At 39.0% G+C, this 23,689-nt stretch overlaps 1 protein-coding gene across 4 annotated transcripts in view; it reads right to left on the bottom strand.

Annotated features, from left to right (window-relative positions):
* The window catches only part of SLC25A13 (solute carrier family 25 member 13), a 211,344-nt gene that overhangs the window by 167,843 nt on the left and 19,812 nt on the right, over window positions 1-23,689 (bottom strand). Inside the window, exons 2-4 of one of the 4 annotated variants that reach the window (XM_077123288.1) lie at window positions 4,759-4,812; window positions 4,310-4,494; window positions 3,701-3,775 (exon numbers count right to left, since the gene is read on the bottom strand). Coding sequence is in view for 2 of the 4 variants with exons in the window: in XM_077123268.1 (XP_076979383.1) it covers window positions 4,310-4,405 (96 nt within the window). In the remaining 2 variants the exon portion in view is untranslated. The remainder of the gene's footprint in view (window positions 1-3,700; window positions 3,776-4,309; window positions 4,495-4,758; window positions 4,813-23,689) is intronic. The other 3 variants (XM_077123268.1, XM_077123296.1, XM_077123277.1) reach the window with 3 other exon arrangements.

Genomic DNA, 23,689 nt, shown 5'->3' with positions numbered 1-23,689 from the left:
TAATGAGAGTCAAAATGCAACTAAGGATCACAAATGTAATTAAGTACACTGCCATTGGTCAAAGAAACGCAAATTTAAAATAAAACTTGATTTTTCAACTAACAAGCGGCAGAAAGGTTTTTTGTTGTTGCTGCAGGATTTTTTTTTAATAGAAATCTGAGTTCATGACATAATGTGGAGAAATGTACACCCTCATACTGCCACCAACACACACCCTTCATGAAAGACAGTCTGCCAACAAGAATCAAAAGCCTTAAGATGTTGCAAACCCATTCTTAACCCAACGATGCCACTTCTAGGAATTTATGCTAAGAAAATACTGGGTATATGTAAAATTGAAGGTACAAGAGTATTCATTAGTGTTGTTATGATAGAAGAGTGGAGGAGACAAGTAAACCTCCAATTATAAGGTCTGGTTAAATTATGGTAAAAGAGTCATACATAAGAGTACTATGCAACATTTAAATTATAGAAATACATTCTACTATAGCAAAATTTATTCATAATATATTAGATGAGAGAAAAACTGGATGTAAACAGGATTTTTTCCCAAAGGAAAAAAAGTACATATCTATACATATACAGAGACATTTGGAGACAAATGGGAAGGAAGGGGGGAAGAAAGGGAGGGGAAATATCCACATATAAATACAGAAATGTGTGTACACACACAGAGGCTATATACCTGGCAGTCATAATTACTTCCTGCTCTCTCATATGCATTCTATAAGATCAGTCATTTTTATCAAATATTCCTTCAAATGTCTCTAACTTGCTTATTTTCCACTCCTCCTACTTCCACAACCCGAAGTTCTTAGGACTTCCACCCGGATTACTCCAAGGCTGCCTAACTCACTGCCTTGCTGTGCCAATCAAATCTCAAACCCATCCTCCCCACCATGGGATTACTCAGAAACCTTCAATGGCTTCCTGTTGTTTAGCAAAGATGCCAAATGCTCAATTACCTTTCTAATTTTGTCTCTCCTGCCCTGTTGTACTTGGCAGAATCCTTGGTACAGAGTTGTATTTAAACAAATGTGTGAAGAATGAACAAGAATCCCTCAACTTGGAGAGGCTGCTGAGTGTCAGGCCAGCCTCCATGCTGCCCCTCAGATGTGGTCCTCCTCCTGAATGCCTCAGACCACTCCTCTCCAACTCACCCCTGGAGCTGCTCAAGTTCTTTCTCCACGGGCCCATCGTGACTACTCCCCATACTGGAGAAATTGCCCTCTTTCCATTTCCTGTGGCATTTGCTTTAAACCACATTTGCAGGCCCTTCATATATGCTGACAGATTCTCTTTTACCTTCTAGGCATGCCTATAAATCTGGTCTCTCCTATATAATCTTAATCCCTTTAAGACACAGTCATTGCTTTTACTTCCCTCTCATATCCCACTCACCACAGTTTCATGGTATTTTACTACTAAGCACTCACAACACACCTGTTCAACACAAATCATCGCCAAAAGTATTAGAAAGGCAAAAATGCATGTCAACATTTAAATTAAAAACAAAACTGATTACCCAGACTTCAACTTCCATATCCAGACAAAATATTATGTGCTACTTAATATCACAATCTTCTTGTGATAACATCCTACACAATGAAACTCAAATGCCTTAGCCTGGCAGGTCTTATACCATGTCTACCCAAGGCTCTGTGCCCTAGGGCACCCCAGGTTCCTGGGCTATTCCCCCAACACGCCTCCCATTCTTACAGCTCTTTGCCTTTGCACATGCTGTTTCCTTTGCCTGGAACGATCTTCCCTCTGCTCTAAAACCCTCCGCTACCTTCTCCATCTGAGAAAAACCTACCATCTTCAAGTCCACCTCAAACGTTGCCACCTTAAGTGTAACTTTAACAACTCTTAAGACTGAATTAGTCCTAAATCATCTTCCTGATAATTACTGCTCTAACACTTATTTGACCATATCACAACTTTCTCCACTTACACACACAAAGGGTGAGATACACAGAAGAGCAGGAACTATGAACTATACATCTTCATACCCCAACACCTAACACTATACCTAATACAGGAAGAAATTTTAAAAATTAAAAGGTGAAATTGATTTTAATTCTTCCACCCAAAATAAAACAAAAAGTCAGAGTTGGGTCCATGTCAGTTCTTTCCTTGTCTGCCTCAGTTCCACCGCACTCTCTCATGTCCAGAGCTGACCCTACGCTCCTGCTACCAGAACAGCCAGTACAAAGGGCACTAAGAAGCTCCTCTCCCCAGGCTACAGAAGAATCTCTAACTAGTTTAGCAAAGAGAAGGTTGTCATATTTCACAAGGGATTTTTATTAGGAAGGAATTCAAGTCTGGGAGGTTATATAGAAATCAGCAGACAAATTTATAGAACATATACTGCTGATCCACACTTAACTAAGAAGCCTAGCCACAAGGGAACCTGGCACAGCCCCCATGGCGCCCCACTGCCCATTCTTTCCCCCACTGCTAAACTGTCCAGGCCTGATGAGGTCACCAGGACCTCTGCCAGATCCACAATCCCTTTCAAAAACCAATGATAGCTATTTTATTCAGGTAAGGTTCCCCCACATCATTCCCTCAGGCTCCAAATCTGACAAAATTCTCCCTCAAAGGCCATGCGGGCCTACCTATTGCAAGGGTAGAGAACACTCACCTTTGGGGTCCCAAAAAGTTCACCCCCAGTCTTCAGGCCCACTACACAGAAATGCCACAGGCAGAAGCCTGCATGAAATTCTTATCCTCTCTGTATCTACCTGACTGATTAGATTTGTCCCCGTATAGATCTGCCTGTTACTGAATGGATATGTTGCCATATCCAGCAGCTGTCAAAGACACGTTGTTCCAAACTAAGATCTTAACTCAGCTTCATCAGCTGTCATGCAGCCTGAAATGGTGAAACAGGGCTTTTACTTGGAGCCTTTCCAACAGATCACACCAACAGACCAGTATCAAAGCTGCACCATCCACTGGAACATATTCTAGTTGTTCTCATTTCCTGTCAGAAGGATCCCCAAAACTCTTGCTTGTTTGAAAAGCAAAAGTAATGAGCAGATTCAGATTTCAAAGAATGAGGATGACTTTACCAGCTTAAGTTAATGAGCTGTGTCCATTTCTCTAGGCTAAGGCCACGTATTCAGGCGTCCTGCAAGTGATCTTCCAGAAGTATATTCTAAAGTTTCACAATGTCAATAGGCCTTAAATTCACACATTAAAAACATCAATGGTTTCCCGATTTAGAATGCCATCCCAACCACAGTGGGACTAAAATGGAAAGCAACAGATACTAGTCTAGGTATGAAACAAATGCTTTGCTGTTTTCTGGACCCATTGTCCAGGATCCTCTTCTATCTGTATTGCCCCCTTCTGGGCTAAAAATATATACATTTTTTACACTGATTTTTTTAGTTTATAATCCAAACTTCTTATACGTGTATCCTTTCTTCCCAACAAAACTGCCCCTATTTTAAACTATTTTTTGAGTTTTTGTCTTTTCCATGTTTGAATTATTTAATTTCAAATATTTACTCACAAACATCCAATCCATTCCAGGTGGTGTACATTTTCACTTTTGTTATTGCATTGAAGCTTTACAACTTCCTGTACATTTTTTATTATAAAGATGTTCAAAATATATAAAACCAGAAAGAATATAATAAACCCAATGTTCCCATTTTCAAAAGATGGACTGCCCAATCATTTCTCTTACCCCAACAGAACTGGATTCCTTAAAAGCAAATCCCAGACATCATGACTTCATGTATAAATACTCCAATGCTTGGTTCTAAAAGATAGACAATATTTCCTATAATTTGAAGGCATTATTCGCCTAAACATTACAGTTCCTTAATATCAAATATCCTGTCAAAGTTCAAATTCACTGATGCCTAAATTTTTGTTTAACAGTGACACACTGTGATGAGGAAATAGGCTGAGAGAATTCATAACTTTCTAAGTAATATGTTCTGCACACAACAGTAGAACATTAAAACCCTGGTCTTCTTTCTGCACAGCAAAGCTACCTTTTCATAATGTTTAGAAGAGGTTCATATATTTATTTTTATTATCTTTACAAAAATGACCTTTCTTGGGTACTATGATTCCAGCTGATTAACATAAAGATGCTGCAGGACTTGAGATCCAAAGTAGACTTTTATTGTAATATTAAACATTCATTACCCAACATAATATCACGCCAAGTCACTAAAAGCGGGGGGGGGGAGGGGGGGGATGTCTTTTAAGTATAAGAGGCGAAGGAAATAAATGTGTGTAATGCCTCTTGTGATCTAGAGATACTAGAGTATCTACTACTACTCACATTGCGGTGCCTCCTCATGGGCACCCCAGCTGATGACAAGAGTGCCCTGAGGATGAATGAAGGATTACTGAGATGTTTACAGAGAGCTTTAAACATCTTAGGAGAATATCATCACATCGTACAGGTCAATCCTCAAAAGATAATGGGTTGCAAGGTTAAATTCCAAGGAAGCTCCTTTCCAATACCTGACACCATGTAAAATAAGAGAAATTAATACTTAAACCATGACCACGTTGCCATGACAAATCACCTACAAATTTCTTATATTTTGTTCTTATACATTTTTAAAATGTGTAGATATAATTGTAAAAGATCTCTTTCTTAAGTCTTAAAGATACTTTTTGAAATTAAAAAATACAACAATGAAGGAAAGAGCTGTTTGAAAGTAATCTTTAAAAGTTATTGAGCACAAATCAAACAAGAAACAAAATAGATTCCTTTATACTGACCTTTAAAAATATTGTTCTAAGCTCAGCTGGATCTGCTCTCTTGGTTAAATTCACCTATAAATAAACATAAAAATGTTTATATTATTAGAACAAAGCTGAGAAATCAAACTAGCAGACTGAAAGAAAATAAACTGCAGGTTAGAAATTAGTGGATTTCATTTTGTACTTAGAGTACCAAATTTCCCCAGTGCATAAACTACTCCATGGATTTTAAATTAGACTCGTCATGTGGCTTCTTGGATGATAACATTCTGGACAAAAAAAACAGTAGTTAAGGCTCCTCACATCCAGTGTTTAATGTATAACATTAAAAAAGGACGAAGAAAAAAAAAGGAAACGTTGAAACAGGTGCCCTTTCATAGGGGAATATTAAATATTAAAGCACAACCTGGTTGTTAACCACACAAGAGAATATATTTCTTACAGAATTCAGTGAACTGGGTACATTATATTAACAAAGAGAAGGGAATTACTTCCCATGGTCCCACCACGAACAGGTATGTAAACCTAGGCATACCAAGGAGCCCCTCCTCCTCTCCCCAACTTTTAATTCAATAAATCTAAAGAATCCAAAGGCATGATTATTATTCTCCACCTTCTAGAAACACAAGTGGCTGCGGTCACCTTCCAACTGCAAAATTTGACAGATTAACTTAGAATAGGTGTTGTGCTTAATTCTCCAGGCCACAAAGTCCAAAAACATCACTGGGGAAAAAGCAAGACAAACTTGAACATGGCTGCCCCAGGCCAACACAAAAGAGCCCTTATGTCCAACCAAACAGTGGGCTTATTCAGCAACATCACCCAATCCTGCTGGCAAAAGCCATCGTGAGGCTGAATTCTCACCAAGCACAGCGTCACCTCATGATACAGCCAAGGAGGGGTTCCTGGAACCACCCCAACACTGGAGCCATGTCGCTATCCACAGGGAGATTTATGCAAATTGTTCTAAATCCCTTCTGTGTGTTTGCAAAGACTCTTCAGAGATCTGTGGACAATGGGTTCTCTGTCTCTAAATATGTAACTGCCTAAGCTCCTTGGCCCACCAATGTCAGGAATAATTTTATTAACTAATCACTGGAATTGGAGAGGTAGTCTTTCTGAAAGCCGTTGGTAGGTCAACTCGTTGCCCAAAGCAAGACTGATAATTCTCTTAATTTCATTTGAGTACCTGTAACCACCAATGCTATTTTTATTCCCAAAAAGCACTGATCGGTTTTTTTTAAATGCTGAATTATTTAGTGTTTTAAAAGACACTATTTGATTAATGAAGAAAAAACAGAAACTGACCGACCTTACACTGATGGTAACTGCTCACCTAGAAGTTTCAGAAAGGAATTACCTCCTTATAGTTCTACATTCTGAAGAAGGAGTAACAGAAAGAATAATAATGGAGAGAAAAACGGGTCGGCATAAAATGCCTCAATCCTTGGGCGGTGCAATGGTGGCTCAGTAGCAGAGTTCTCACTTGCCATGCCGGAGACCAGGGTTCAATTCCCGACGCCTGAATATGCAAAAAAAAAAAGCCTCAATCCTCCTCTTGAATGCTACCATTTCATGATAGCCCCTAAGCCACATATTTCTAAAGGCACATGGTGACTCTAGGTCCTTGGTTTTCCTTTTAAAAGCAAAGGAAATTTTCCACTAAGTGAACTATTCTTGCTCTATCTGATATCACATCCCTGAAAACTAATTAATTCATCCTGCCATGCACTTCATAAGACATTCCCTGGGCAATATAAGTTCAGAGTGAAAATTCTCTGTCCTAGGTCCCCAAATTCAGTGCCTGCCACTGGGACTACATCTCTGAGAGAAAGAAGCAAAACTTCACTTTCTAACTCTCGCAGGGTCTAGGGCATAATGAGAATACATTTAAGTAATTCATACAGTGACCTGAAGAATATACGAAATTTAAGAAGCAACACTCTATATAAGACATGTCACCTAACATGTATAGAACACTTTATAGTTTTCAAAACACGATGAGTATCTCATTGGATTTTCGGAGCAAATCCAAGAATCAGATAGGATGGATATTACCGTCCCCATTTTACAGAAGGGGAAATCAAGGCTCCAAAGAGGTCAATTACTTTCTCAAAAGTTCCACTAAGTGCCAGTTTATGCTAAAATGTCTCAAGATTTTCTGAGCTGGGTTCCTACCCAAATTTTCCATCTCCTACTCTGTTTTTTCCACTGTTCCATAGCTAAGCATCTTCAAACTAAGTATAACTTATGCTATCTGCTAATACCCCAAATGTCTAAAAACCAAGAATCTCCAAATTTCTCCTAAGAATACCAGTGTGTAGTACCCATCCAGTGTTCTGATTAAGAATATGGCTTTAGAGTTGGATCACTCTACATAAGGAGGCAGGCTTGATCTCTAAACTCACTGGCACAGATTTCCTCATCTCTCAGCTTCAGCCTCCTTATCTATAAAATGTGATGCCCTGCTCCCCCCATTCCCCACCCCCAATGTGGGACATGATATCCAGGGGTGAGTCTCCCTGGTGGTGTGGGAGATGACTCCCAGGGGTGAGTTCAGCCCTGACACCATGGGATCAGCAATTCCATCCTGACCAAAATAGAAGTGTAAACTAGTAAAGTATCAGTGGCTAAGAGTTCAAATAGAGTCAAGAGGCTACTCTCAAGGTTGCTCTTACGTAAACATCAGTTAGACATTGCTACATATCATATCTGGTTGCCAAGCCCCAACCAGAACCATTCCAGCCAATCCTAAAGAACACCTAGGGCAATATATAAGATTCTACACAGGTTCCATGGACTAGGGTAACTCTCCAGAAGCCTGCAGCCTCCAAATGGGTCCCTGGACCAGATAAGTCCTGAAACCTAGAGGGCAAACCCTCTCCAGAACATCAGCTAGCTCCTTCTCCCCATTCCATATTACTGACAGCCCCTTCCAACATGAAAAAGATAGAATGAGCAGAGGCCAAATACCCTTAAAGAGTGGGACAGAAAGATCAAAGGTAATAGTGAAGCTACAAAGAGAAGGTGGGGTTTAACAAATGAAGATGATTGCTGAGTCATTAAATTGATACTTCTTTTAGTCTCCAGTGTCTTGGAGAAGCTAAAAGTGAAGACCTAAAATTTTGGAATTGTAACCCATGCTGAACTCTGAAGTCTATTCTACAAGTAACTGTTGTGCTGTGCTTTGAGATTTGTTGTTTCTTTGAATATCTGTTATTTTACACAAAAAGGAAAAAAAAATCAATTGTGATGATAAAAAATATTTATTCTTTCTAGTCTCCTATATTCTGGAGCAGCTAGAAGGAAAAATCTGAGATGATGGTATAGCAGCCAATGACAAACTCTGGGATCTGTCCTGTAACTACTTGTTGAAGAGTGCTCTGAAAATTATTGCTTTTTTCCTTTCTTTGCTCTGTATATATGTTATATTACACAATAAAAAAAGTTTTTAAAAAATGTGATCTCCTGGATAATGAGAAGAGTGACAGGAAATAATTATATAAAGCGTTCACACCAAGGGGCCACAGTGACAGTGTTGAATAAATATATTATTTGTATTATTTATACAAAAGATTTCTTTTCTACTGTTTACTGCTAAAAAAATTTTAAATAATGAGTAACCTGCCTCATAACTTAGAGGGGAGAAATTAGGAGGGAGGGAAGGAGGGAGGGAAAGGAACTCCTGGATCTTCAAAAAACATTCACAAATCACTAAATGAACATGGGATTGTCTCAACTCGGCACCCTCTCTGCTGTCTTAGCCCCATCCAATGCTTCTCCTAGAAAACAGACCCAAAGTTCCAGGTATAGCAAATGCTTCACAACCACCAACGAATATCCTTGAGGACCACTGAAATTTATGTCCCGGACACATTCCATTCATGCATATGTAACTATGGTTCGGCAGGGGATAGATCCACTAAAATCGCTACCAGCCTTCAGGGTCTCATTTCGGCACTAATTCATCCATTCCCCACTTCCCAAATGTTATGCGACTATTTAGAATTTCCATTTCTACTCCTACCTACCGTTCCTATCTTTTTTGGCATCATTTGCAGTGAAGAAAGAATGCTATCGATTCATTCAGGACAACATAAAATTACATTTAGAAGTTAGAAATCCTGTGTTTCTGAAAGTGTAATGAGATGGAGTCTATCTGGTAGTAAAACCACCACCCAGAATGTTCTATGAACTAGAGAAAGGAAGCCACAGAAATGCAGCCACTCCTTTCAAGCCAATTCAGAAAGCTATTCAGCATGCACATCTTATCACACAAGCATGAAACCAGTCTTAGTTCATTCTTGGGCTTTAGAAGATTCATCAAATTTTAGATTGTTTCAAGGAGGCTCATTTTCATATACTATATATATATAAATATACAGAAATAGATATTCTCATATACAAATAGCATGCAAATATTTACAGTTACTATTCTTACCATCTAATTGCCTGATTTTCCTTATCAGTATTCTTCTGAACTTGCATTTATAAGAGATTCCAACATTAAACAAAGTTTGTGTATCAAAAGTTTTAAATAAATTAACTGGTTTTCAAATACAGAAAGTGAAACACTAGGAAATGAAGAGTGAAAAAGCTGACTATGAAATATTACTATTACAGCAGCAAAATAGAGAATTTTATACTCAATCAGAAAACATTTTACACCAAGTCCAAGCTTCAGGGGAAAAATAAAAAGAGAACAGCTTAAAATGGGAAAAACTGGAAAAAACTACATGCACTATTTTTCCAACTGAGAAATGTCTATTATTTAACTTTAATAGGGAAATTTCAGGTCAATTCAATAAATCTATATTCCACAGAAGTGCAGTTGAAGGTCACTGATTATGTAAGACTTTCTGATAGGTACAGTGTGTACAGGTCATCAACAACATTTATAAAACCATTATAGCAGCTAGGTCCATACCAGAAATGAAAAAACAGCTGACTATAACACAAGTTCAGTGACTGGTTTTAAAAAGGGAGGAGGGGGAGGAGAAAAAACGATAAGGAGAACCAGAAAGACAAATTCATTCTCATTCTAATATGAGTTAGGTAAAAAGGTTGCCAGAAAGACATTCCTAATTAAGGAATTTTTTTTTAAGCTTTCTTATCCTAGAATCAAGCCACAGCTGCTGGCTCTTTACTTTAATAAATTGCAATGGTAAAGAATCGTATACTCAAAAGTAGTTGCTTGATTTAGGGCAGTGAGAAGAATATAAGAAAACCTACATAAAACAGCAGATACTTGTTTGAAGAACAAAATACAAGAAAAGAAAAAGCGCTCCTCTTCTACAAGCAAGACCCTGATTGCCGTGAGGACCTCTTATTCATCGTTTACCTCCCTCCAGCTCCCGTACAGGAAACCAAGTAGAGTTTGTCTAGGTTAATAGAAATCAGATATTTACAGTGAAAATGGGCAGTTCTCTTTAGATCAGTCGTTCCCAAAGCATGGTGGCCGGACCAGAAGCAATAACAGACCAAGCAACTCTCAGAAACACAAACTCTCACTCCCTACACCGGAGGAAATTTACGTTTTAACAAATCCTCCAGGTGCTCCCGAGGTAGCTAAGGACCACAGCTTCAGATAACGCCCAACTGTAACCGATCAGGATCACGGGCCTCAGCCCCAGCCGCACATTCAGTCACCTGAGGGCTTTCAGATTTCAATCCGAGTCTCTGGAAGGGCTACCTTTAAGGGACATTTCAGCACCAAGGCCTCCGACCCCAGCTGCACAGCACCACCCTCCCAAAGCTGAAAGGCGGGAAAGCCAAGTCAAGCCCCTGGCTTACCCTGAGAATTCTACTGTTACAAAGTAATTATTTACCTGAGATATGACATAAAAAAAACAGGAGAGGCTCATCAAAAGCAGGGGTATGTGTGCATATCTGCACACGTGATGATAAGCAGAAAAAGGGGGATGGTTAAGGAGAAATGTTCTTGCATAGTCTTTTGTACCTGAGGAAGTAAGTGCCTGTGGACCTGAATCCCTGCGAAAGATACCCTCAGCTGTGGCCTAATTGTAGACTTAGAAGCTGGATCCACCCTCCTCCTGTGCGTTCTGTACTAGAGAGACTGGAAGGCTAAAACTACACTTCCCAGAATCCCTTGCAGCTGTGTGGTTTACGTTCTGTCGTTCAGACAAAATTGAGTCAGCTGTGGAAGGCAACGGTGGGGGCAGCCACTTTCACTGTTCATGCCAGCAAGCACTGTGGATGTGGAAGTATCGTTTTCTTGAGGAAACTTCCTGCCTGTGTCTGTAGCAGCATGGTTCTAAAACACTCCCCATTTGGCAGCAAGTTTTATTTGTTTTTATCTTTTTACGTTCTTGTCCTGGAAGGAAAAGATCAACAGCTCACACTGCCTATCAACAAGGAACAAGGACATATTCATTCCAGGAACTAATTCAGATCAAACTTTTGGAAAGAGAGGGAGGAAAATGAGACTTCGAAAAACACCTTGCAAAACTTTCCTCCTAAACTACTAACAACTTTCAGATTTCCTCGTTAATTACAACAGGGTCTAATCTCCAGACAACTGCTTTTCCTTGATGACTGCTGATAAGCAAATCCCAAAAGCAGGTTGGCAATTATGCACCCGTATGGCTTCCAGCAACTGATACCACTGATAGACAGTTAAGTCATTTGCCATTTCAGTCCTAGCTGAGCTTGTTTGGCTTTTTACACTACCCTGCTACAAGTAAAAGCATACACCAAGATGGCAGACATTCTTGGAGAAGTGTCATCTATTTCAAAGCCTTGAAATCTCTGAGACCTTACCCACAGCTGCTCTCCAGATCCATCAGCCTCAGACCATTGAGGCAGCATCTTCAGCAACCAGGAGCGTGTTCACCTGGTTCTACATTTACAAAGAGAAAATGTGGGACAGAATTCAACTGGACCTGAGGAGAAAATCTAGAGCAACAGTTCTCATCCTTAACTACACACTAGAATCACCTAGAAAGCTTTTATTTTTCTTCCCCCAAAAGAAACTATTACGAGTTTTTTGTTTTACAAAAAACTCACCCTCCCCCCCCCCCCCCCCGTCCTTCTGCCCCCTACCCCTGGTAAACTCTAAATCTGCTTTTTTCACTGAAATTTTTCTGTAATTAGTCATTTCTTATACGTGTTATCACACAATTTTTGCCCATAAGGGTCTTGCTTATTCCACAGAGCATAATGTTTTCAAGGTTCCTTCCTGTTGTAGCATGCTCTTAACTTGTTTTTCTTATGGCCAAATGTACACTTTGTTTATCCATTCATTTACTGATAGATACTGGGTTGTTTCCAGCTTGTGGCTATGTGAACAATGCTGCTATAAACATCTGAGTACAAGTATCTGTTGGCATCCCTGTTTTCACTCACTTTTGGGTACCCAGAAGTGGGGTTGTAGTATCAAATGATAATTCTATATTTAACTTTTTGAGGACCCAAAACATTACTTTTCAAAGTGGTTGAACCATTTTACATCCCCACCAAAAATACTCTTAGTGTTCCTATTTCTCACCTTCTCTAACACATTATTTTCCTTTTTTAAATAATAGCTATCCTTGTGATATGATATAACTCTCTGTGATTTTAATTTGTATTTCCATTATGACTAATGATGTTAAGCATCTTTTCATGCATTTATTGGCCATTTGTATATCTTCTTTGGAGAAACATCCGTTCAAGTCCTTACCAACTTTGAATTGGGTTATTTGTTCTCTTGTTGTTGCATTGTAAATGTTTGTTTTATGTTCTTGATGTTAAATCCTTATCCAATATATGGTTTGAAACTATTTTCTCCCATTCTGTAGGTTGCATATTCACTTTCTTCATTAATTACCTTTGATGCACAAAAGTTTTAAATTTTAATGAAATCAAATTTATCAATAATTTTTTTGTTACTGTGGTTTTGATATCATATCTAAGAATGTATTGCCAAATCCCAAATCATGAAGATCTGTCCCTATGTTACTATAATGGAGAAGTTAGGATTTAACAAATGATTATGATTACTAAGTCATTATATAGATATTTCCTTTTACTTTCTATAGTATATCAGAATAGCCAGAGGGAAATACAGTTATCCTTCCAGATCATAACTTTTCCCACTGCAGTTTCAGTATATCATGGGTTGCCATAAGAACTCAAATGGGAATTTTGGAGGAGTTTTGTGGAAGCCACAGAAAACAGATAAAGGCTAGCAAATGACAAACAAAGGCTAGAAATGTAGAAATATCTTTAAAAGTTTAGTAACTCATAAATGCATAAAATGTATGTACTTTTATGTATAATATTACCTGTACAGTGTGTATTTTATATTTTAACATAAATGAAGAGCTACACAATTTTTTTTTCTAAAGATTAAACTTGTAGTAAAAGAACTGCAGTTCTACACACTAGTTAGGGGATGCTAAGTGGGTTTACAGCACTCTCACTTGATGTCTCTTGATGATCTAGCAGTGATCTTTCCATCTCGAGTTTCCTAAATCTTGTGTCATTCATTGCCATAAATTCTATTAAAATCATAGTTCCCAAGCACAGTGTTTCTAATAGCTTGGAAAGTGTTCCCAAGAAACAGAGGAAAGTGATGACTTGGAAGAAAAAAATAAAATTGTTCAGATATCTTTCATTTGGGCAAAACGGCTGCTTCAGTTGGCCACCATTACAGCATTAATAAATCAACTGAAAAGCACACCAAGAAAAAGAAGGAAATCCACAAAGTCCTTGCTGCAGCTAAAACAACAACTCTAAAGCATCTGCATAAATCACAAGATCCACATTTCTCCTGAATAGAGAGTGCAACATTCTTTTGTGTGCAGAGTTGACATAAAAAAGGCATTCTGGTAGACTCGGGCTCTGTACAAGAAAAGGCTAAGTCCTTGTATGATTCCCAAAAGGAAAATGAAGGTGAAAGGTTTACCCCTACATATTTTCATGCCAGCAAAGGCTAGTTTGAAAATTTTTTTAAAAAGGTTTAGCCTACACAATGTGAAGGTAATGGGAGAAGCAGCATCTGCCAATCAAGGGGCAGCTAGGGAGTCCCCTGAAAACCTGGAAAAAAAAAAAGACTTACATGGATTTTCCAGACCACAGGGGCACTGCGCCCTAACCCCTACAATGTGGGAGGTATACCTGTATCTGAAATTACTGAACTTTAATCCAGCTGCTTGTATAACTCCATAGCCTTTATCTTGTGATTATAAAAATGTTGTGACTGAACCCTACCTCTAGCTCTCATCATGTTCTTCAACTCTAGAGTTTTATGATGACTAAAGACATGTTTATTAATGAAAAGTCTTTAGCCAGCCCAGAACTAACCCACCCAAATCCCAAAACTATCCTGCCGGATGAAGTTGGATCTACCCAAAATTGGCCCAATTGATATGCTCAGTAGCTTAAACTTTAACCTTTAAGTGACCTACACCGCTTTACAATATTAAAAACCATGCCTGGGCAGGCCACGGGGGCTCAGCAGGCAGAGTTCTTGCCTGCCATGCCAGAGATCTGGGTCTAATCTGGGTGTCTGACCATGTAAAAAAGGACCATGCCCATCATCATATTAAGGCTGATATTTTCTTACATATGTTCTGTGACAAAGCATGTAATCAGTCTGTGCATGCTCAATAATTAGATCATCTCTAGCCTCATCTTGAGCCACTGTACCTATTATTCTAAAACATGCCCATCTTTTGACACTTTAAAACTATCAGAGTCACTGCAGTTCTAGAAGACAAAGTTTTTGTCCAATAGGCCATCTGATCTCCTGCTTCATGCCTAGCAATAAACTCTTTCTCTTTGAAATCCCACTGTCTCAGGAATTGGTCATTTGAGCGCATCAGGCAGAGAACCTACTGCTTTTGACTGATATCAATTATCTTCTAAAAGTTTCATAGTTTTAACTCTTTTATTTAGGTCCTTCATATATTTTGAGTTGATTTTTGTGTATAGTGTGAGGTAGGGGTCTAACTTCATTCTTCTGCATGTGGAAATCCAGTTTTCCCAACACCATTTGTTGAAGAGCCTTCTTTCTCCACTGCAAGTATTTAGCACCCTTTTCAAAAATCAGTTGACCTCTCCTTGACAATGTGGAACTTGACTCCCAAGGATGAGCTGGGATCTGGCATCATGAGATTGAGAAAGCCTTCTTGACCAAAAGGAAGAAGACAGAAATGAGACAAAATAAAGTTTCAGTGGCTAAGAGATTTCAAAGAGAGTCAGGAGGTTATCCTGGAGGTTATTCTTACGCATTATATAGATATCCCTTCTCAGTATTGGAGTGGCTGGAGGGAAGTACCTGAAACTGTTGAACTGTGTTCCAGTAGCCTTGATTCTTGAAGATGACTGTATAACTATTCAGCTTTTACCATGTGACCATGTGATTGTGAAAACCTGTGTCTGATGCTCCATTTATTCAGGGTATGGACAGGTGAGTAAAAAAATAATAACACAAATAAAAAAATGATAGAGATTAAGGATAAAAATTGGGTACATTGAAATACTGTGGCTCAATGAGAGGGAGGTGTAAGGGATATGAGATATATGAGTTCTCTTTTTTTTCCTTTTTATTTCTTTTTCTGGAGTTTTACAAATGTTCTAAAAATGATCATGGTGAAGAATACACAACTATGTGATGATATTGTGAGTCAATATTGAACTGTATGTGTGCGGATATTTCTCAATAAAAACATTTTTTTAAAAAAGCTATCCCAGTGTAAAAAGGGAGAGATGATGGTGATGACCCTAGGACATTAGGTGGGTAACCCCTAAGAACATGAAGGGTTTTTTCCCAATATCTTCAATTTCTACTGGCATTTTTTCCTATTAACATTTCATTACTATTGCCCCCCCAAAATAAACATCTCTCTTTAAAAAAAAATCAATTGGCCAAACTCAGTAGGTAAGCTCACTGCCTCTCTCCTACATGGGACAGAAATCCTGGGATGAGCCGACCCGGCATCAAGGGACTGGGAAAGCCTTCTTGACCAAAAGGAGGGAAGAGAGAAATGCGACAAAATTAAGTTTCAGGGGCTGAGAGATTTCAAAAAGAGTCGAGAGGTTATCCTGGAAGCTATTTTTATAAATTATATAGATATCCCTTTTCAGTTTATGGTGTATTGGAGTGACTGGAGGGAAGTATCTGAAACTGTTGAACTGTGTTTCACAGCCTTATTCTTGAAGATGACTGTATAACTATATAGCTTTTACCATGTGACCATATGATTCTGAAGACCTTGTGACTGACACTCCATTTATCAAGAGTATGGATAGATAAGTAGAAAAATAAGGACAAAAATAAATAATGGGGTGGGAAGATAAGGGGTAAAAGAAATTGGGAAGATTGCAATTACTAGTGGTCAATGAGAGGGAGGGATAAGGGACATGGATGTGTGGGTTTTTTTCTTTTTTTGTTTTTATTTCTTTTTCTGGAGTGATGCAAATGTCCTAAAAATTATCATGGTGATGAATACACAACAATGTGATGATATTTGAGCCACTGATTGTATACTTTGGATGAACTGTATGGTACATGAAGATATCTCAATAAAAATAAAAATAAATAAATAAAGAATGGGTGATCTCAACAAGACAACTGAATAGGCTAAGGAGCAGAAAGAAATAAGAATTTAAAAATGCAAGAAAAGCTTAAGAGGCCCATGGAACACCACCAAGCATACCAATATATGCATTCTGAGAGTTCCAGAAGAAGAAAGAGGAAGAAGATTAGTCAAAGAAACAATGGCAGAAAATGTCCCAAATTTAATAAAAGTCGTGAATATGCAATTCAGGAAATCCAATGAACTCCAAAAAGGATAAATTCAAAGAGGACCATGCCCAGACACATAGCAACCAAACTGTCCAACGTCAAGGACAAGGAGATAGTTCTGAAAGCTGCAAGACAAAAGCAAGAAATTATGGACAAGGGAATCCCAGTTAGATTAAGTACCAATTTCTCAATGGAAACCATGGAGGCAAGAATGCAGGACACAAAACATTTAAAGAGCTAATAAAAACAATTGCCAACCTAGAATTTTATATCTGGTGAAAACTTCTTTTAAAACTGAGAGAGACTATGACATTTCCAAATAAACAAAAGCTGAGGGAGTTTGTCACCATTAGATCTGCCCTACAAGCAATGCTAAAGGCAACTCTCCAGACTGAAAGGAAAGGATACTAGGCAGCGGATCAAAGCAGCATAAAGAAATAAATACTTGGAGAAGGATTGTGTGAAGATGTCAGAGTAGGAAGCTCCATGAATCAGTCCTTCCACCAGAACAGCTATTAAACGGCAGGAGCTGTCTGACCCAATTATCTTAAAATTCTGGAGTCCAATCAAACACTGTACATCATCCAGGGAAGAGCAGGAGAAAGGCTGGTAAATAACAGCAAAGATGATTAAAATGCTCTCTCTGCACGGCAGTTACCAGTGCCCGGCCCACACTCACACAGAAGGCAGGAGTAGGGTCCTGCCCCTGGTGCAGCCTCCTGGTAGCAACAATGGACATAAAAATCCACTCCCCCAAGATCCAGGGTTGGCACAGGCCAATCACTGATTATGGCTTTTGATTAGTTACTCTGGACAGCTGGAGGCCCGGCTCTGAGAATGGCCACTGTCCCTACTTGTCCAGGATAAAGACTGCGGAGGAGACATAAAGACAGTACACTTCCTCAGAGATACAGAGGACCGGTGAAGGGCTGCATTTCCTGGGCAGGTCAAGAAAGTGCAGCTTTGGGGAACCATGGAAGATGCTCCTGGCTCCCTTCCTGGTCCTTCCCTCACCCCCTCTCTAGGGCAGTTTTTTCAAAAAATCCCTTTCTGCTGTTTCTATCATCTTTGTCATTTCTGGATCATTTTTTAATTAGTAGGTTTTAAGCTACATTTTCCTACTTCTCTGTATGCTTAGTAGTTTGGGGGGAACGCTGGACACTGTAACTACTACATTGCTAGAGTCCTAGATATGGTTGTTCTCCTTTAAAATGTATTGATATGTGTTGTGGCAGGCATTTAATACTACCAGCAAATCAATTTGATATTTTGTTAGAGTGAGTTTCTGACAGCCTTTAATCTAGGACTAGTCTAACTTTATTATTGTGGTGGGACATTTCCAGGGTCTTTACTGAATGCCCCAGGTGTCCAACAAAGCCTCTCTCCAATCTGCCTACTTAGAGTCCGAGTATCTTCCAGGCCCTTGTGAGTTTAGGAATGGTTCAGCTTAAAGTTTCCAAGTAATTCTTTGCTCAGCCTCGTACAACATCAACCTGTGCATGTGCAATATCAGCAACAGATCAAGCAGATCCATACGCAGCTTTCTGGTGTCCTTTGTTCGGAGAGCTCTCCCCACTCTGATATTTAGACCCTAAAAATTCCAGTCACTACAACTCCAGTCTCTCTCTCGTCAATTCCACAGGACAGCCATGCTTTGCTTAATTTCCTCCTCCCCATTTTATGGTCTGGAAAGTGCTCCCAGGCAAAATATAAGGCCAATAATGATTTTTGTTTACTCTCTTCTCTCATGGATCGCAGTTTTGTTCTACCTGTTGCCCTATATCTGAAAACTGTGGTTTCATGTATTTTTCTGGTTTTCTAGTTGTTTATTGCAGGAGGAAAAGTCCTATTCATTTGTCGTGGTCAGAGTAGAAATGTCCATGGTTAACACAGAGCTCAACACTATTGTAACAACTGTTTATTAAGCCCTCAATAAGGCAGGAACTATAAAATATAAAGAAGAAAGAGCTACCTTCATGGTTAATCTTGGAGAGACAAAATATTAATGATATAAATACATTTCAGAGACTGGAAAATTAAACAAATTTTCAGAATGTCTTTGAAGTCCCTGGAAATCTGTTAATGTCTTCACCATACATAGTATGTTCTCACTCACAAGGCACAGACCAAATCTTTTAAAAGTAATTATATATGAAAGTCTAATAGGGCATTTCATTTTCCACCTTTCTGATATTCTTGGCTACTATAATACATTAACCTGATTAATTCAGATTTATTATCATCAAATGGTTTCTACTTTATTTCCATGCTTGTATGAAGGCCTCTTCTACACAGATACAAATCTGGTTCAAAGAACTATGACAGAAAATCTGATTTACTGATATAAAGAACGAACTCACGAGCTTCTCAATATAAGCCGATACTGATATCTTGAGTTGACACACTGGTGTACAAATCGTATTAGGGGACTGAGTAAGGACTGATAACCCAAGGTACAGCAGGATGATAATAACTACATCAGACTGAATGAACCGATACGGGCAATCTAACTGTGGTTATCATTTCAGGATTTTGTGGGTATTGTTTTCTTAATGTTTCATATTCCGTTGGGCACACAGGAATGCCCTTTCTCATTTGATTTTTCTCCAACAGCTAAGTTATGCTGTGCAAAACATTCTCTGGATTTAGTATCATGTTTTTCTAAACCCTCAGAATTCAGGAACAAATACTACTGAGTGCCTTGCTTTTACATGGCAATATAGTTAGTTATCTGCATAGGTTCAAAAAAATCTGTCCTCCTTTTCAAAAAAATTAGCAATAATCAATTGGATAGACTGATTTCTGGAATCCTGATTCTTTTCTGCTGGTCTGTTTGTCCATTTTTGTGCCAGTCTACAATGTTTTGATTACTGTTGCTTTTGAAATACAATTTGAAATCTTGTTCTTTTTTCTCGAGATTGTTTTGGCTATTCAGGGCCCCTTGCAGTTCCATACAAATTTAAGGATTTGTTTTTCCATTTCAGCAAAAAAGGTTGCTGGAATTTAAATAGGGATACAGGTACTTTCCGACTGTACAAAAAGGAGCTACTCCCGTGGTGGCCTAGTCTGCTGTGATAAACCGGATTTCACTCCTGACAGCTCAACCTGAAATCTGTTTCTTCACCTTCCCAACAAATTCTGTAAGCCATTTAATACCTTGTAATAAATCTCCTTCTGCTTAAACCAGCTAGAGTGGTTCTATTCTCTGCAAGTGAACCCTGACTGATAAAATCAGTTGTTGCAAAGGAAAGCTTGGAATTCCCCCAAACCACAGAGTTACCATTACCTTGAGAGAAAGAAGTGTCTCATCAAATTTAAGAAAATTATTTTTTATTGAAACCACTGAGTTATCCATCCCTAATCCTACATTTTCCACAAATTCTAATAAATGAAGAGAGTAATTATGAAAAAAAAGGCTACTGAAATATAAATCAGTATACAATCAAGATGCAACGTTAAGCATTCTTCAAACCACAACACTTCTGTGTCCTCAACCCTCAATATTCATATCATTCACTAGTTAACTTATAAAGCATCAGACACTACAAACGTTAACCCACTGGTAATTATACTAGTGGGTCATTTCAGGGTTGCTGGAAAGAATTATCAGAAAGATTCAACAGGCTGTGAAGTGTGTCGGCATTTAATTCTGCACTGTGTAAACAAACATTAAACAACTACAAAACTAACATCATTAAAATGCTAATCTTAAGAAGCAGAGCACAGGGCAGGCCATGGTGGCTCACTGGCAGAGTTCTCACCTACCATGCCAGAGACCTGGGGTTCGATTCCCAGTGCCTGCCCATGAATAAAAAAAAAAAAAAGCACACAAAAATTCAGAAATGAATGCTGGTACTTTCACTTTGGATTATGTTTTCCCAAAAAGCTTTAAACACACTGGTTTTAGATTTTATTATTATTGTTATTAAGCTAAAGCTAATATTCCAGCAAGTGTTCCCAAAAGGAAAAGAGCTGACAAGAGACAGTGTCTTTTCTGAAATAGACATTTTTCTATTTATATTTTCAGCTCCTTACAGAGATAGTAGAAAACCCTTGCTTATGCTAACATAAACAGACATCACCGGCCTTAAAGACTCGGGACCCAGCAAGTCACTCAACATCTTTGAGCTTTAGTTTCCTCAGCAATGAAATGAGCAGAAAACCCTCCTTATCTACTTAATAAAGTTATCTTAAGGAGCAATGAAAATGAGGGAAAAGTGCTCTGCAAATCTCATTGATGGTAATTTTTATTAACTACTCTTACAGTAAGCAGAGAGCAAGATGAGGTGGTATTTCTAATCCCAACGTTTATTATTATTTCATAAGCAACAAAGGATACAGGCTAAGAAGAAAAACAGTTTACTAAAATATTATTGGGTCATGATGGTCTTACTAGGAAGAGGGGAGAACCAGTCTGAGGGTAAGACTCCACCAACAATGCCCAAAACTACCACCTAGTGAGAAATTCGCCTCAGATGCCAGCACCAAAAGCAAGTCACCTTGGTTTCCTGTCAGGTCAGCTGAAATGGCAACATTCACACGCAACCTGTTTCTTCATGTTGCCCTCTTCCAAATGAAAGTCTCCCGTGAGCATCTAATAGGAAGAGCCTACATTATGTGCTTGCATCCTGGCTGCAAGGAAAGATGGGAATTGCATTCTGAATCATGTATTGTGGGAAGCAGGCCTTTATGGGGCCTTCCTCCAATACAGAAAACTTTGCCAACAGATGACGAGTAACCAGGTCCAACAAAGTGACCCATTAGGTACCTTAACTAGGCCCAAACCTGCATCATCTTCACCTTCAAATAACCTTTGAGGCAAGTTAGTCTTATCATTTACAGTTGGGAAATCTAAAGGTCAAGCTCAGGTTGATCTGTCCCACAACCAGTGCTTTTCCCACAGGGCCACAGGCCAAGAAGTAGGTTGCCTTATAAGAGGCTTTCTCAATCTCAGTCCCACAGACATCTTAGGTCAAATCATCCTTTGGTGGGGGGGGGGGGCTCTCCTGAGCATAGTAGGGTGCCTAGCAACCCCCAGTCCTCTACCCACTAGATGCAGCAGCACCTCCCACCAAGACCTGATAATCACAACTCTCTCCAGACATTGCCAATGGTCCCCTAAGAGGCAAAGGAGGCCCTGCTAAGAACCACTGTCTTAGACAGTGATTCACGCAACATAAATGCCTGTTGGGAGCCTGCAAGGTACCAGGGTGAATGCTAGGCACAAGGATACAATATCAAATAAACCAGAGACCCTCCCTAAGGAGAGAGAGACAGATTTATCAATGACTGACTGGTACAAAGTGTATGATGATGCATGTTATCAAAGGCAGGGTGACGGCAGAAATAAGATCACAACTCTGTTGGAGTCAGGTGTTGAGAGGTGAAGTCTCTGGAACTGGATCGTTCACGGTAATTGTAGCAGTACCAACTACCAGCCTACTTTAATTGACCTCCTAACTCTATGCCAGGGACAATACGAAAGACTTTTCACAAAACCTGGTATCTAATGAGGTTGAATTTAAATTTAAGGGAATGGATAGAAGTGATGGTAGTTCATTAGTGGGATTACAAGTAATATGGTCATATTGAAGTAATATTGCCATATTGAAGGGGAGCATGTTTGAAAAGGGTTGTATCCCACTGATTGACACAATAAATATAAATAAGTTATTGCATGACCTACTTAAAGGTATGAATCTTATATGAAGAGTCAATAATAGAGAGGTATAGGGGAAAAAATATTACTGCATGCTATGGCCTATAGTTAACAGGAAGACATCAACAGTTCTGCAGCAATATCAGGGGTAAATAATTAGAGGGGAGGGGCAAGAATTAAGGGGAAGTTTAGATTTTCTATTTGGGGAGGGTGTGTTTATCGGTTATTTTTTTCTTGGGAGCAAATGAAAATTGTCTAAAATTGAGAGTGTTGATGATTGTACAACTAAGTGAGGATACTCTGAGCCATGGATAGTTTATTTTGGACATTAGCCATAATGCCAATGGATGGAGGTAGATGAAGGATACTTTGAGAAGCAGAAAGGCGAACTGTGGTGTATACATATGATAGAATATTGTGCAGCTACAGAAAGGAACAGAGTCATGAGGCATGCAACGAGGTGAATGAACCCTGGGGACATTATGTTGTGCAAAATAGGCCAGAAATAAAAGAACAGATTTTGTATGGTCTCTTTTAGAAAATACTTATACGAAAATTAAGGCCTAGATTGTAAGCTCTTACAGCAATCGCATTTAGTCCAGAGTTGTGCTGTTTCTAGATTCTGAGATGCTGTGCTATATAAATACAATCTGTATTTCCCTGGAAGTTTTGGTATCTGTGTGACACCTAAGACTCAGAGCTGGAGTTCTGCAGCTCTAAAAGTCAGTACTGCTGCATACAATAATTGTTCAAGAAACCAAAAAAGAGATCAGACTTCAATTAGAGATACGAATGTAATCAATCTGGATGGAACTAAGGTAAATCCCATACAGGGCAAAATAAGATACTGTCTGTATTTTAAAGCTTTACCTGCTGTATGAGACCAAAGGAAGAGAAGTTTATTCTGTCCAAAACCTAAAATTTCTGTAGGACACAATCTAACTCAACCTGCCTGGATAGCTCATTCAGACAAACCAAACCCATGGAGCCCAGAATTGGAATAAGGGTTTGTAATTCTATATAGCTTAATGTAATACCCAGATAACAGCCCAGATTATGCTGGGCAGATAATTAAAAAGTATTGGCAAAGTTCCTTGAGGGACTGGAGAAAATATATGGAACTATTAAACCTTCCTACCTGGGAAACCCTGAAATTCTCTCAAACATTAGGGACTCCCAAGTTAGTAGGCCAAGCCCTTGATCTTGAGGCTTGCTTTTATAAAACTTATTCCTGTAACAGAAAAGTTAAGCCTAACTATAATTACACCTAAGAGTTATTTCCAGAAAACCTCTTTTGTTACCCAGATATGGTCAGTGTCTCTCTCTCTCTCTCTCTCTCTCTCTCTCTCTCTCTCTCTCTCTCTCTCTCTCTCTCTCTCTGCCCAATTCTGCAAGAAAAATCAATACTACCTGCACCCCCCTGCATGGGACATGACATCCAAAGGTGAAAGTCTCCCTGGTAACATGGACATGACTCCCAGGGATGAGTCTGGCCCTGGCACCATGGGATCAAAAATGCCTTCCTGACCAAAAGGAAG

This window comes from Tamandua tetradactyla, chromosome 1 (assembly GCF_023851605.1).
Source record: "Tamandua tetradactyla isolate mTamTet1 chromosome 1, mTamTet1.pri, whole genome shotgun sequence".
Taxonomy (NCBI): Eukaryota; Metazoa; Chordata; class Mammalia; order Pilosa; family Myrmecophagidae; genus Tamandua; species Tamandua tetradactyla.
Note: the sequence above shows the minus strand (reverse complement) of the source record. Positions and strands in the feature narration are given on the sequence as shown.